This window comes from Acartia tonsa, chromosome 7 (assembly GCF_053477335.1).
Source record: "Acartia tonsa isolate MP-2025a chromosome 7, ASM5347733v1, whole genome shotgun sequence".
NCBI classification, from domain to species: domain Eukaryota; kingdom Metazoa; phylum Arthropoda; class Copepoda; order Calanoida; family Acartiidae; genus Acartia; species Acartia tonsa.
Window position 1 is genome coordinate 1 of NC_137266.1, and position 14,359 is coordinate 14,359.

A 14,359-nucleotide genomic window follows, 5' to 3' on the forward strand; every position below is an offset into this window, starting at 1 on the left:
TGGATGAGACAATGGCCGATAAATTGATCTACATCCCCAATAAAAATACACATAGTTACCTCTTCTGTTGTTACGAATTTGTGTGTAGTTAACCAGGGATGTAAAGGGATAAGACAATAGCCGTTAAATTGATGCACATCCCTATAGATCATACACAAAATTACCATTTTTGTACATTACAATTAGTGGTTGAAACGTTGTGACATTCGACTAAATGAACCAACCAATCACAATTTAATAAATCCCCCAAAGTTGTTAAAATAACAAATGTTCCCTTAATCAATGGTGTAATGACCCGAAGATTTTTGTAATTCCCCCCTCCCCCCATCCCGCCAAAAAATTTCCGCGCACTTTCTAAAGGCGCATTTTTAAAAGCGAAGCTTTTCTGTAATGAAATTCCGCGCACTTTCTAAAGGCGCATTTTTAAAAGCGAAGCTTTTCTGTAATGAGGTCGGTCTGTCCGTCTGCGTTAATTTATGCATGTTATAATTGTCCTATCGATTTATAACTTTGCATTTAGAAAGCTTACCAACTCTAAAATCTTTACCAAAATATCCATACGTTCATTTTAAACATGTTGATTTTAAACCTTTTTTTTTAACAGCAAATTTTTATGTAATAAAATCATTAGATTGATCTTATTTTTGGCATACTAATTCCTAGGACAACAAAGTACAATGTTATAAGCGGAGCATCTCTATAATCAGATCCTAAAAATGTAAGTATGTCCTTAAACATTATTCTGTATTTAAGCAGTCTTTCAACAAATTTATTTTTGTTAGGACTTTTATAAATTTATATTCTGATATATTATTCAGTTCATGTGTTAACGGGTGTTTGTCCTACTGTTTCAGAGCTTTGCTTTTATGGATGTTGTTATCAAAGTAATATATAAAGAGCGATAAATAGCTGTATAACCCTTTCCCCTTTTCAAGGGCCTTGTACAGTCTTTGGGTTGGGTCTTACGCATTAGCTTAAAAAAAACCTTTTTACTCAAATGAGTGCGATTTTGGTGAAAGTTAGAAACAGGATTTCAAGGTTTTGTATATTTATAGCTAGAAATAGATGTTTTACTCTTTAGTCTTTGGCTGCCGCTTTAAACAGAACGTACTATGCAGTTCAAAATCTTTTGTGTAAGTTTTATAATATATTTATAAATTTTTTATTAAACTACTTAACTTGTTATTTAAAAAAAATACTTCAAATGTTTCCAAAGTCACAATTTTTTTTAAAAGGGAAGCTCTTCTATAATTAGGGTTTAATTATTGAAACAGACATGTTAGAATTATCCTATTCATTTCAAACTTTGCACGATGATTCCTATGAAAGTTAGGTACAATTCAGAAAGCGCAGCAACTCTATAAACGTTACCAGAAGGTCTGTATGACAATTTAAATAATAATAATGATTCTTAGAACAACAAAGTACAGTATTATAAGCGAGACATCTCTGTAATCAAATCCTAAAATTGAAAGATTAGATTAGATTTATTATAAAAACTACAGTAATAAATGAATTAAATGAATATTATATACATTTATATATACAGAAAAATTTTATTGATATGGTTAATTTATAAAAATATTTTCTTCCCAAATGGCAGTTTCCTAAAAAATAGGAGTATGCAGTAATGTGTATTCACACATTGTTTTCATACAGGCCATATAAATAAGACAAAAAAAAAGATAATAAGCAATAAATGAAATCATATTGGAGAGGAAAGAATGATAATAGGAAGGATTGATTAGGGCATACAAGTCTCACACCATTATTGCAATAATAGAAATTTAAAAAATTTTAAACAAATAAATTTTGATTAATTTATCAGATTTCAAACAATATTGAAAAGAAATATAAATTTATCTACATTCTTGACATAATGGGTTGTTACACACTAGAATTAAGCTTGATAACAAAGATTCTTTTAGATTTTTAATAAATTTTTTTCTTGGTTGATTGTGGGTTAATAAATCATTATTACAATGGTTATTCCATAATTCTTGAAAATGATACTTAGGAAATCTTTCAATAGATTTAAACTTCGGCTTTTTAACATCAAACATATTTGAGTTTCTAAGATTTCTGGTATGTAATTGGTTACGGCGAAGCCATGTACCTTGAAAGGAACTTGGTAGCTTACTGTTTATAAAATCATAAATAAATAATAATTTCAAATAATTAGCTGATTCATGTAAAGGAAGGACATTCATTTTTTTAAATAAAGGCATTGTGTGTGAGATGTGTTTCTTACTAAAAACAATTCTTATTGCCTTTTTTTGCAATTTAATTAATGGTTCCATAGTAGATTTAAGACCACAACTCCAGGCAGGTAAACAGTAAAGTAAATGACTATTTATAAGGGAATGAAAAAGCATTTTTTTGCTATCTAAATTCAGTATATGTTTAGCTCTATTTATAAGAAATAAGGAACTAGAAATTTTTTTACGTAAATGTTCTACATGATATTTAAAATTTAAAGAAGGATCTATAAATACACCTAGGAATTTAATTGCAGGAATATTGCTACTTGAATTGACATAATTTAAGATTTTTATTTTCTCAGGATCAAACTCATTTTCATTGTTAAAGTTTAGCTTAATATTAAGAGCATTCCAATCAATAGTATTTTCGTTTTTATTAAATATCATAATTTTAGTTTTATCAGGATTTAAGCTCATTTGATTACTCCTAAACCAATCAGATATCTTTTTAAGTTCATTGTTTAATTTCAGTTTTATCTCTGTAAAGTTTTTACCAGAAATTAAAAAATTACTGTCATCAGCAAATAATAGGGTAAATAAATCAGTACAGTTTTTAAGATCATTTATGTAGATTAAAAATAGAATTGGTCCTAAATAGAGCCCTGTGGGACGCCTCTATCTATTTTCAGCTTTGTTGAGTCAGTGTTGTTTACATGAACAAATTGCTGTCTATTACTTAAATAATTTTTAAACCATTCAAGTTCAATGCCATTAATGCCAATTTTTGGTGTGGAATTGTATCAAAACATTTTGCAAGATCACAGAAGACTCCAATTACAGTTTTATTATCGTTTTTTGCTTCGGCTATGTAATTTAAGTATGTCCTTTTTAAAAGCGAAGCTTTTCTATAATTAGGGTCGGTCCGTCCGTCCGTCCGTACATCCGTCACAAACGGATAGCTTTTCTTTGTTTAGGCATGTTAGAATTGTCCTATCGATTTCAAACTTTGCATGATAATTCCTTTAGTAGTTAGGTACGATTTAGAAACAACTCTATAATCATAACAAGAATGTCCGTACGTCCATTTTAAATATGTTGAATTTTTTACTTTTTTAACAACAAATTTGTATGTGATCTAATCATCCGATTGATCTGATTCGTGGAACAACAAAGTATAAAGTTATAAGCAAAGCAACTCTATAATCAAGTCCTAAAAATGTAAGTATGTCCATAAACATTATCCTGTATCTAGCAGTTTTTCAACAAATTTACTTACAATTTTGCTCCGATTCTTATACATTTATATTCTGATTGTTTAGTTCTGACACTATACAAGTGTTAATGTCCGTTTGTCCTACCGTTTCAGTGATTCGCTTTTATGGATGTTGTCATCCTTGTTATTATTTTATTTTTTTCAGGTTCTTCTGTTTGTTCTGTTGGTGGTGAACTTGTCTATGGCAGATTCCATTATGGCATTATCCAAATGTGAATCCTGCAGTGAATACTGCAATAATCCTAATGTTAACTGGAGTTATTGTAGGAGAATCGGATGTTCTCCGGGAGCTCTTCCAGAAGATTATTGTTCTCCAGAACAATTGAGGAAATTAAAATGTAATGAAGAAATGAAACAAAATTTGAAGGATGAAAGTGTCTCTTTTGAGGATGCATATGATGCATGGCAAAGATGCATTAATGGGAAGTAGAGAACAATACATACATAATACAACTCATGGAAAGAAAACGAAGTTGCGGGTTTCATCCTATTTTCAAAGTAGCTTTTGAAAGGTTATTTTAGGTTAGGTTAGGTTAAGTAAATGTTAATGATTGTCCCGCAGAGTTAGAAAATATGCCCCGCAGGGGCTATAAATAGGAGAAAAGCTACTGTGAAAATACGACAAAACCCGCAACTTCGTTTTCTTTCCATGATCCCAATAATCTATTCATAGATTAAAATGCTATATGTTCAGTTAGAAACTAGTTTTCACAATGTTTTACAGACAGAATTGTCCGCAGAAAATTAAATCTGTTTTGTTGGCCCAGGCATTGTGGCCCTTGACATTAAAGTAATATATTAAATTGTCCCTTTCTTTTTCAAAAAGCAGAAGAAAGCATTAAACAGCTGAAATTAGAAAGCAAAGTTTAATGAAATTAATTTTCGTCTGCAACGCTCTAGGTCTTTGCAATTGGAAATTAAATAGTAAGCTCTTTATACATCTATACTATAAATTTATTCCCTTGACAATTGTTTATAATACAATATGATTATTATTTTGTTTTCAAGTGTGGCTCAGAACCGGTTTTATTACTGCGGAAATAAATCGGATTTTGAAACCCATATTAGAATAGTTATTTTTGAATAATTTGATGTTATACATTGAAATAAATATTTGAAATTTATATTTTTCTTGTATTCTTATATAAAAGTAATAGGATGCCTGTCAGTTTGTCTGTCTGTACTGAAGGATCTTGCTAACTGCTGACCCGATATGGTTCTCCTTTACAGGGTAGCTTTTCATGGGTCCTTGGAAGGTTTTTAACAATTATGGGGAAGAGTAACATAACCCTCCCAAAATAAATTTACCCCTCCAAATTTGTTTTCTATTTTGTCTTTTTAAATCTAAAATAAAAATGGGTTATCAAATTCAAATTACTCAAGAGCCCCTAGAGGCCGCTAAAAAATTATCTATATTTGGAAAAGATATTCACAGAATTTATGTTGTATTTTTTATTTCTCATTTATATGAACGGCTGCTTCCCTATAATATAGAGGCTTTGGGAAGGTAAGGGGCAGAAAAATAGTCTCTTAGGTCTTATCCCAGTCAGGTTTTAGGCTATTTAACGGCCTATAAGGTCGTAATACTAAATAATTTTTTGTGGGAAAGGTTGCGTGATTAATATCAAAATTATTTTTGGTTAAATTATACAATCTTTCAGAGATTACCAACCTGCACTGGACCAATTAGGTTCTTCTTTACAGGAAAGTTTTAGTTAGTACCTTAATAAAGAATACGTAGATATAAAGATAATAGATAAAGTCGATTTTAAGGTATCAAGTCTGAGGGAAAGGGGATATTTTGCTTATTATAGCACTAGTCCCCAATGTTTTCTTATTAGTTGGTTTAGCAACTCAGGAACTTTTATTGAATTTGGATTGGTTGGTTCATTTAGTTTAGTGCCCAAACGTATTTACTAATAATTGTAATTTACAAAAGGTGTAATTTTGTCTATCATCATTGGGAATGTACATTAATTTACCGGCCATTGTCTTATCCCTTTATATCCCTGATAAATTACTACTGACAATGGTATGATTCCTGTATGAAGCTATCGGAATAGGGTTCTTGCCTTGTTGGGAAAGTTATATATAGCTGTTCCCCTCTCTATTCTTTTATCATTATATGAATTCGACAAACCCTCCCTCCACCATTCTATGTTTATTCTAGATTTAAAACAAAGAAGTAAAATAATCCTTGAAATACAAAATACTCCTCCAAAAAATAATTGTAAACCTGCACAGGAACTATTACAAAGTGTAAAGGAGGACCTAACCTGTTTAGTAGTTGGCGAGATCTAAAGACATACTGACAGAAACAAACATCCTAATTCTTTTTCACTTCAATATCAATATCCTAAAAAATATAAACAGTTTCAATAATAGATTTATTGCTTTACTTTAATGTTTCAATGCAGATAAGGGGTAAGACATTAGCCGATAAATTGATTTACTTCCCCAATGATGATAAACAATTTTGAACATTCTATACAATTAGAGGTTGAAACGTTTGGACACTCATCTTTATGTATCAATCAAAATTCAATACAAGTTCCCAAAGTTTTTAAGCCAACGAATACGAAAATGTTATTATAAAACTTAGGGGACCATTGTGATAAACAGTCTACTATCCCCTCTTTCTCTTTATGAACGTGAATGGTCACTTATTAAATATTAAAAGTATACAGTTTCGATGCACAGAGAGAGAGAGAGGGCTGGTTATTACACTAGTTCCAAAAGTTTTATAATAACGTTTTTGTTATTTGTTGGCTAAGCATCTTTGTGGACTTTAGTGAATTGTGATTGGTTTGTTCATTAAGTTGAATGTTCTAACGTTTCAACCTAAAATTTTAATAAACAGAAAAGTAAATGTTGGTATCATAATTGGGGATATACATTATTTTAACGGCCATTGTCTTATCCCTTTAGATCCCTGTCATGTGATCTAGACAGACAAACAGAAACAAACATCCTAATACCTTTTTCACTTATTAAATATCCTTAAAAAAAAAGTATACCGTTTCAATGCTAACTCATAAGAAAACATTATTAAAAAACTTTGGAGACCATTGTGATAAACAGTTTATTATCCCCTCTTTCTCTGTATTAATGTGAACGGTCACTTATTCAATACACTGAAAAATCAAGGATGACAACATCCATAAAAGCGAAGCCCTGAAACGGTAGGACAGACGAATATTAATTCTTGTAGAGTGTAAGAGAACCATTGCAATATTTGTTGCAAAGCTTCTCAAATACAGAATACTGTTTAAGAACATACTTACTCTTTTAGGACCTGAATAAAGAGATGCTTCGCCTATAATATTGTACCTTGTTGTAACAGGAATCAGTGCTCCAAAAATCAGATCAATCGGATTATTATATCACAAAAAAAATAGTTGTCAAAAATTTAAAAATCAACATGGATGATGGACATACTTACATACTGGTAACGATTATAGAGTTGCTACGCTTACTAAGTCGTACCTAACTACTACAGGAATCAGCATGCAAAGTTTGAAATCGTTAAGACAATTCTAACATGCTTAAATTAACGAAAAAAGCTATCCGTTACGGACTGACAGACGGACGGACAGATTGACCTACCCTAATTATAGAAAAGCTTAGCTTTTAAATAAGTATTCAGTTTCAATGACAGATGTGTTTTCTAAAAAAACGATCTAATTATCGTGTGAGTACATCCTAAGAGATCAAAAGGATAAGACAATGGCCTATAAATTAATATTCATACCTACCCAATGGTGGTAAAATAAATTACCCCTTCTGTATATAACAATTAGAGGTTGTAAGGTTTAGACACTCAACCAATGGAAATTCATAAAAGTCTCCAAAGTTGTTGAACCTTTTTTGCTTTCACATCTAAATAGAATGGATATAGAATATACATGGATATTATGAGGGGAAAAAATTGTCGTCAATTTCGCTTGCTCAATTATTGGTCAGTCCACTTTATCAGAGTACATAAAAATCTGGTACAACATCCAAGTAATTATAAATCGATTGTTTATTTTTTTAATATATTGTAAGATCTTTTATAAATATGATATTGATAAAAGAACAGGGGATTTTTAAAGACTTTTTAGAAGATATGTTAGTTCAAAGTTACCAATTTTCAACTGGCCATACATTACATAGTTATATATCTTTAGCATAAATTAAAAGCAGGAATGTAATGGGATAAGACAATGGCTGATAAAATGATGTACATCCCCAATGATAATACACAAACATACCCTTCCTGTAGATTACAATTAGTGGTTGACTTGAAAAGTTTGATTACTCGAATTGAATTTTTATTTGGTTGTGCCAACTTTCAGTTTATAAACTCATAAGCAAATATTTTTAGCTACAGAAGAGGTAATTTTATTTATTATTTCAGCTATAGATAATAATATTTATCTGAATTTTCTGCACTTTTCAATAAAGATTAATGTCTTTAAGTACGTAGTATTAGACTATTTTCCTGCCCTCCTCTAGAGGCTAGGGAAGAAGCAACTAGTATAATTCAAATCAGGCATGCTAGATTTGTTTAAGTTTGATTTTAAATCTTGTAAATATGTCCCTAATCAAAACCCGCCTAAAATATTGCATTCCTAGATGAATGTTCCCAGTTGAATAACCTTCTTCAAAACTGGTATATAAGGTTTTCTAAAAACAAGGATGACAACATCCATGAAAGCAAAGTACTGAAACAGTAGTATACACGGACATTAACACTTCTATATTGTCAGAACTGAATAATCAGAATATAAATTTGTATAAGAGTCGAGCAAAATTGTAAGTAAATTTGTTCAAAAACTGCTTGATATAGGATAATTTTTTTGGACATACTTACATTTTTAGGACTTGATTATAGTGTTGCTTCGCTTATAACATTATACTTTGTTGTCCCAGGAATCAATATACCAAAGATCAGATCAATCGGATGATTAGATCACATAAAAATTAGTTGTTAATAAAGTTATAAAAGTAACATGTTTAAAATGGACATACGGACATTCTGGTAATACTTATAGAGTTGCTATGCTTTATAAATTATACCCAACTACGATAGGAATCACTATGCAAAGTTTGAAATTGATAGGACAATTTTAACATGCCTAAATTAACGAAGAAAGCTATCTCTCTGTGATGGACGGACGGATGGACCTACCCTAATTATAGAAAAGCTTCGCTTTTAAAAAGGAAGTTGTTTTTCTTCCTTTTCCCAAAATGAGGCTCTTTCTCAAACGCGAGTTTCATACTAGTAAATACCAGTTGAAAACATATTTATCAAAAAATTTTAACTACCCTAAACCAAACAAGGATGATAACATCCATAAAAGTAAAGCTCTGAAACAATATGACAGACAACCATTAACTTTTGTTGTCAGAATTGAATATACGATATATGAAAATATAAGGTTTGACAAAATTTTACCTAAATTTGTTGCAAAACTTCTTAAATACAGAATTGTGTTTAACGACATACTGACATTTTTAATACCTAATTATAGAGATTATTCGCTCATAATATTGTACCTTATTATAATAATAATCAATAATCAAATAATCAGATAAATTTTATCACATAAAAAATGTTATTAAGAAAGTAAAAAAAATGTTTAAAATGGACATATGGACATTCTGGTAATGATTATAGAGTTGCTACGCTTTTTAAATCGTACCTAACTACTACAGGAATCACTATGCAAAGTTTGAAATTTATAGGACAATTCTAACATGCCTAAATTAACGAATAAAGCTAACTCTCTCGGACAGACGGACGGACCGACCCTAATTATAGTAAAAAGCTTCGCTTTTAAAAAAAGAACAAATCAATACATCATACACACGGACATTCTGGTAAGGATTATTAGTACAATTCTAATATGACTAAAGTTTGAAATCGATAGACAATTCTATTATGACTAAATTAACGTTTCTAACAAAACAAAAAAATTTTGGAAAAAAGTAAAGAATCAACATGTTATGAACGGACATACGTACATTCTGGTAAGAACTATAGCGTTGCTACCCTTTCGAAATTGTGCCTAACTAAAAAACGAATAACTATGCAAAGTTTGAAATTGATAGAACAAATCTAACATGACTAAATTAACGATTCTAACATAAATGAAAATTGTTGTAAAATGTTAAAAAATCGTGCCTAACTAATACAGGAATAACAATGCAAAGTTTGAAAAAAATTTTTTCTTGTACCTCCGTTTTTTGTCTTTATTATATATAACATTTTTGTAATAGTTATTTAACCCTTTAAACAGATGATTTTCAACAACCACCCAAATTTTGACCATTTTGACCGCCTGTATTGTTATCAAACTAATTTTCCCCCAAAAAACTCATTCAATTCTTGACAATGCACGAAGATACTGCTAAATTTTATGTGAAAAAATGTATATAAATAACCATGTAAGTTGTTTTATCTTATAGAATTTTTTTATTACATATTTTAAATTTACATAGTCCTGTTGTTACTACGCTTTTTGTTGATATAATTGTCCTTGTTTCTTTAAATTTTGACCATTTTGCTAAAATGATTTGTTATGTTATTGTGTATATAACCATTTCTTATACTTTTTTGTGAAAAAATTTAATATTTTTTTAGACCCTGATGATGTTTATGCCAATAAACGAAAATATTCGGAGCTGATGTGTTGATTTTTTTCCTTGTTGGGGAATAGAATAGTTGGTGCGCGTCCTTTTTATGAATATACTGCTTTGAACCTGTCGCGTTCCTGTGAATCACCGCTGTGATCCTATTCCAAGCTCCCTGACTGCTGTAGCTTTAGTGTCGCCTTTACAATGCCAGCCACCCAACCTAATCCTCCAGGTGACCAACCTTTGCAGACCACCAGGTCTCAGCCACAGCAACCCCCCTCCCATCATACCAACAACATAAACAAGGATTTTGAACAATTTTGGTCATATTCAGACAACAACTTAAAGAAAAGTTTCACAAAACTACTGATCAGTTAAAATCTTTTGCCAGAAATAAATGTCTAATCACGTTTTTAAAAGATTGCATTTGTAAAAAAGTTGTACCAAAAACCTTTATTATAAAATATGATATTAACCCAAATTTTTCTGAAAGTAGCCGTAACAAATTCAATAATCAATTGAAAAATCTGCAAATTGAAAATCTTAAAATATGCATCAAAGAATTGCAAAGTAAAGAGCCAGAATTATTTCAAACTTTCTTAAGATTAAAAAATGACTTATTGTTACATTTAATAAATTCGGAAATTCAAACTATTACCAAAGAATTTGATATAAGATTAAACAAATATATTCAGAGTGAAACACATAAATATAAAAATAAGTTGCTGAGATTACAAATTAATAAGCCAGTGAGAGCCAACACAGTGAGAGAGAGAGATGCCCAGAGAACAGAGCCGAGTAGAAAGTCACGCAGGTTTATTAAACGTAACAAATATAGACGTAAACTTAAACAGCTAAGCCGCAAACCAGTGCAAAATCTTGTGATTAATTACAGCTCTAATATTTTAACCAATGATCAAATTAATTTAATGAACAAACATACGTCATTTGTTCCATTGCCAGATAAAGTTAATTTAACTCAATTGTCTTATGATTTTAAACGGTTTTCACGTAGTATGAGATGGAAAGAGAAAAATGCAGATTTAGATTTAACAGCATGTCCTGAGAAAATATTCAATGTTAAAAAATTCGGTTTGCCTTCTAATGCCCCCTCTGCGCCCCTTGGAAATTTTTTATATGGAGTAGAAAGTGATTTATCTATTCTAAAAAGTAAAAAAGTCTATTCTAACTTAAAAGAAAGTGAAAAACAAGCCCTCCAATCTCTAGTTGCTGAGCAAAAAGAGGGTAATATCGTGATTCAAAGGGCGGATAAGGGAGGGGCATTGGCCATTATGGATCGCAATGATTACATAAATAAAGTAGAATCGGAACATTTAAATTCTAAAATTACCACTCAAGATGGTACCTGCCTACCAGTCTATCGACGTATTGATCCGAGCATGGTTAAAGTACATTATTGTAAAATTAAAGAAACTGTTGAACAAGCAGAAAATAGGGGATTAATAAACAATGAGTTAGCCGCGCAACTTTTGCCGGACCAACCATCTGAGGCACGCGCGTACGCGATGCCTAAAGCACATAAACCTGTTGCTGATGGAGAAAAACTACCCCCAACACGCCTAGTTATTAGTGGGTGTGCATCCAATACAGAGAATATTTCCCACTTTGTAAATCATTATTCTAAACATATTCCAGAACAAACTGATTCTTTTATTCAAGACACACCTGATCTTTTAAGGTTTCTGGAGGAAGCAAATAAAGGCCCAGATATTCCAAGCAATGCAATTTTAGTCTCAATTGATGTAGTAGGACTCTATCCTAACATCCCTCAAGATGAGGGAATAGATGCTTTTAGAGAAGCCATGCATGAACCTAAATATGGCCAATCAAGTATGTGTATAAATTTTATAATAACACTTTTGCAATATGTGTTACAATTTAACAGCTTCATTTTTAATGAAAAATTTTACCTTCAAGAGTGGGGTACCAGTATAGGTACAAAAGTAGCCCCAACTTATGCAAATATTTTTATGAATAAACTAGAAACCAAAATGCTTAAAAAGTTTAAAGGAACGCTTCCGGCCTTTTGGAAACGTTATATTGATGATATTATATGTCTATTTGTTGGAAATGAAAATGATTTGTTAAAATTTTTGACTTTTATTAGTTCTTATCATCCTACTATTAAATTTACATGTGAATATAGATTAAATGATGTTATCGTTAAAACCAAATGAAAAAATGGCAACCTTGATGTTAATAGATTACCAATTGGAAATGTAAGACCTAGGTCAATTGATTTTCTTGATTGTACAATTTGGATTAATGATCTTTGTAAATTTGAATGTGATTTATTTACAAAAGATACAGACAGAATAACTTATTTAATGCCTCAAAGTTGTCACCCCAGTTTTATTTGTCGCAATATACCTTACTCTTTAGCATACAGATTAAAAAGAATTTGTACTTCAAATGAAAATTTTCTGTTAAGATTAAATGAACTCAAAATAAATTTATTAAGCCGTGGTTACAATGCCAAAATTATTGTAAATGCCTTTGACAATAAATTTATAGTATAGATGTATAAACAGATTACTAAATGATATCCGATGGCAAAGACCCTAAAGCTCAGCAGACGAGAATAATTTCATTAAACTTTGCTTTCTAAATTCAGCTGTTTAATGCTTTCTTCTGCTTTTTGAAAAAGAAAGGGACAATTTTTGTGAAAAATTGTCATTTCTGTCTAAACTTGGGTGAAGTATTTAAAACTGCCATTATCAATTTCTTACAACTAGGCTCCTGACTATACAATTATATTAATAATCATCTTGTCCGATTTACACTACTGAATTGTTAAACCTAGTTATTTGTGATTAACAAGACATTTTTCCTAATGATGTGAATACTTTGTTGCAAATCAAAATTATCAAGTTTTTAGTGACGTCTAGCGACAAATATAGAACTAATATATTGCAGATGTTCCCAAATTTATTTTTTGCCTGAATTTACGTTGTTTTCAATTATTTTTCCATAAAGGGTTGAACTCTCCCTGAGGTGGTGGCAAATTAACTATGTCCTTATTTTAAGTAATTGGGTTATTGTCAGTTTTATGAGATCAATAGATAATTTTCAAAATATTTTTCAACAAATGAACAGTATTTAAACAAAAACGAAATTAACTAGGAAAAATGCAGAATCATTATAGCTGATACATAGACGTCCAAGTAAAGGGGTAAAAGGGTGTTTATCCCTTTAGGCTTTGAATCCTCTTATCTACACCTCTCGGCGTTATCCTCTTAGAAAAATTTTTTTCAATTTTTTTCAATTTTGTACCACCCCCCCCCCCCCCCCCCCTCCTACTACCGACGAACAACTATTTTAGGTTAGGTTAGGTTTTAGGCTAGGGAGCCGAGCGCTGCGGCTAGGCAGGCAAGGGGGCCGAGCGCTGCGGCTAGGCAGGCAAGGGGGCCGAGCGCTGCGGCTAGGCAGGCTAGGGAGCCGAGCGCTGCGGCCAGAGTTCATAGTTCGCTGTCGGGGGGGGGGGGGGGGGGGGGGTACTCAAATTTTCAATATTGAAAAAAAAAATTCTAAGAGGATAATACCCACCTCTCAAGTTGTTTTTAAATATGTTAGATTACTCCCCTTGAACGTATAGAACCCCTAATTTTACCCCAATACAAAGTAAAAAGCTTGGGCGTCCTTGTGTTAACATTAGTTTACAATTTGCTCTTGGTTCTTTTGCCAGCACCCGGCTGTATTTACATTTTTGAAAGATTCAGCTGATTTCAAGGACCCAATCCAAAGTCGGTAGAAGGTCTTTGAAAAGGGGTGGTTGTTACATATACTATTTATCGCTCTATATATATTACTTTAATCCTTTGACAAACTCAAAAATATTCCACGCAGTAAAACTTTAGAAAAAGTAATTCATCCAAAACAAAATAATAGAGTAATGTTTTCTTTAACTTATGACCCAAGAATTATAAATGTAAATGATAGTATTAAAAAGCACTATGTTATTGCAAATAAGGATCCCAGTTTTAAAATATCTTTTCCGAAAATGCCTATGGTTGGGTACAAAAGAGCACGCAATTTAGGCGATCACTTGATCAGTGCTAAATTGTATCCCATCCATAGGTATGAAATGAGAAATAGAAATGGTTTCTTTAAATGTAGTAAACGAGATATTGGTTGTGATTTGTGTAACCATAGTCAAAACATAACAGAACTATCGCTATCTCTGATTGTCCCTCCCCTGTACATTGCAAAATAGTAAATTAAATAAACACTGTATGTCTGTAAT

At 31.3% G+C, this 14,359-nt stretch overlaps 1 protein-coding gene and 1 long non-coding RNA gene across 2 annotated transcripts; both read left to right on the forward strand.

Annotated features, from left to right (window-relative positions):
• The first annotated feature begins 1,091 nt into the window (after window positions 1-1,091).
• LOC145324639 (uncharacterized) lies at window positions 1,092-4,549 on the forward strand. Its single transcript, XM_080167219.1, has 2 exons — window positions 1,092-1,133; window positions 3,620-4,549. Exons 1-2 carry the CDS (start codon window positions 1,113-1,115, stop codon window positions 3,902-3,904), a joined length of 306 nt encoding a protein of 101 aa, XP_080023345.1. The 5' UTR covers window positions 1,092-1,112; the 3' UTR covers window positions 3,905-4,549.
• A 5,170-nt stretch (window positions 4,550-9,719) lies between these two features.
• On the forward strand, window positions 9,720-10,142 carry LOC145324641 (uncharacterized). The gene is made up of 2 exons (XR_013881291.1): window positions 9,720-9,906; window positions 10,103-10,142. It is a non-coding gene; the product is annotated as an uncharacterized LOC145324641 (long non-coding RNA).
• Window positions 10,143-14,359: the final 4,217 nt, after the last annotated feature.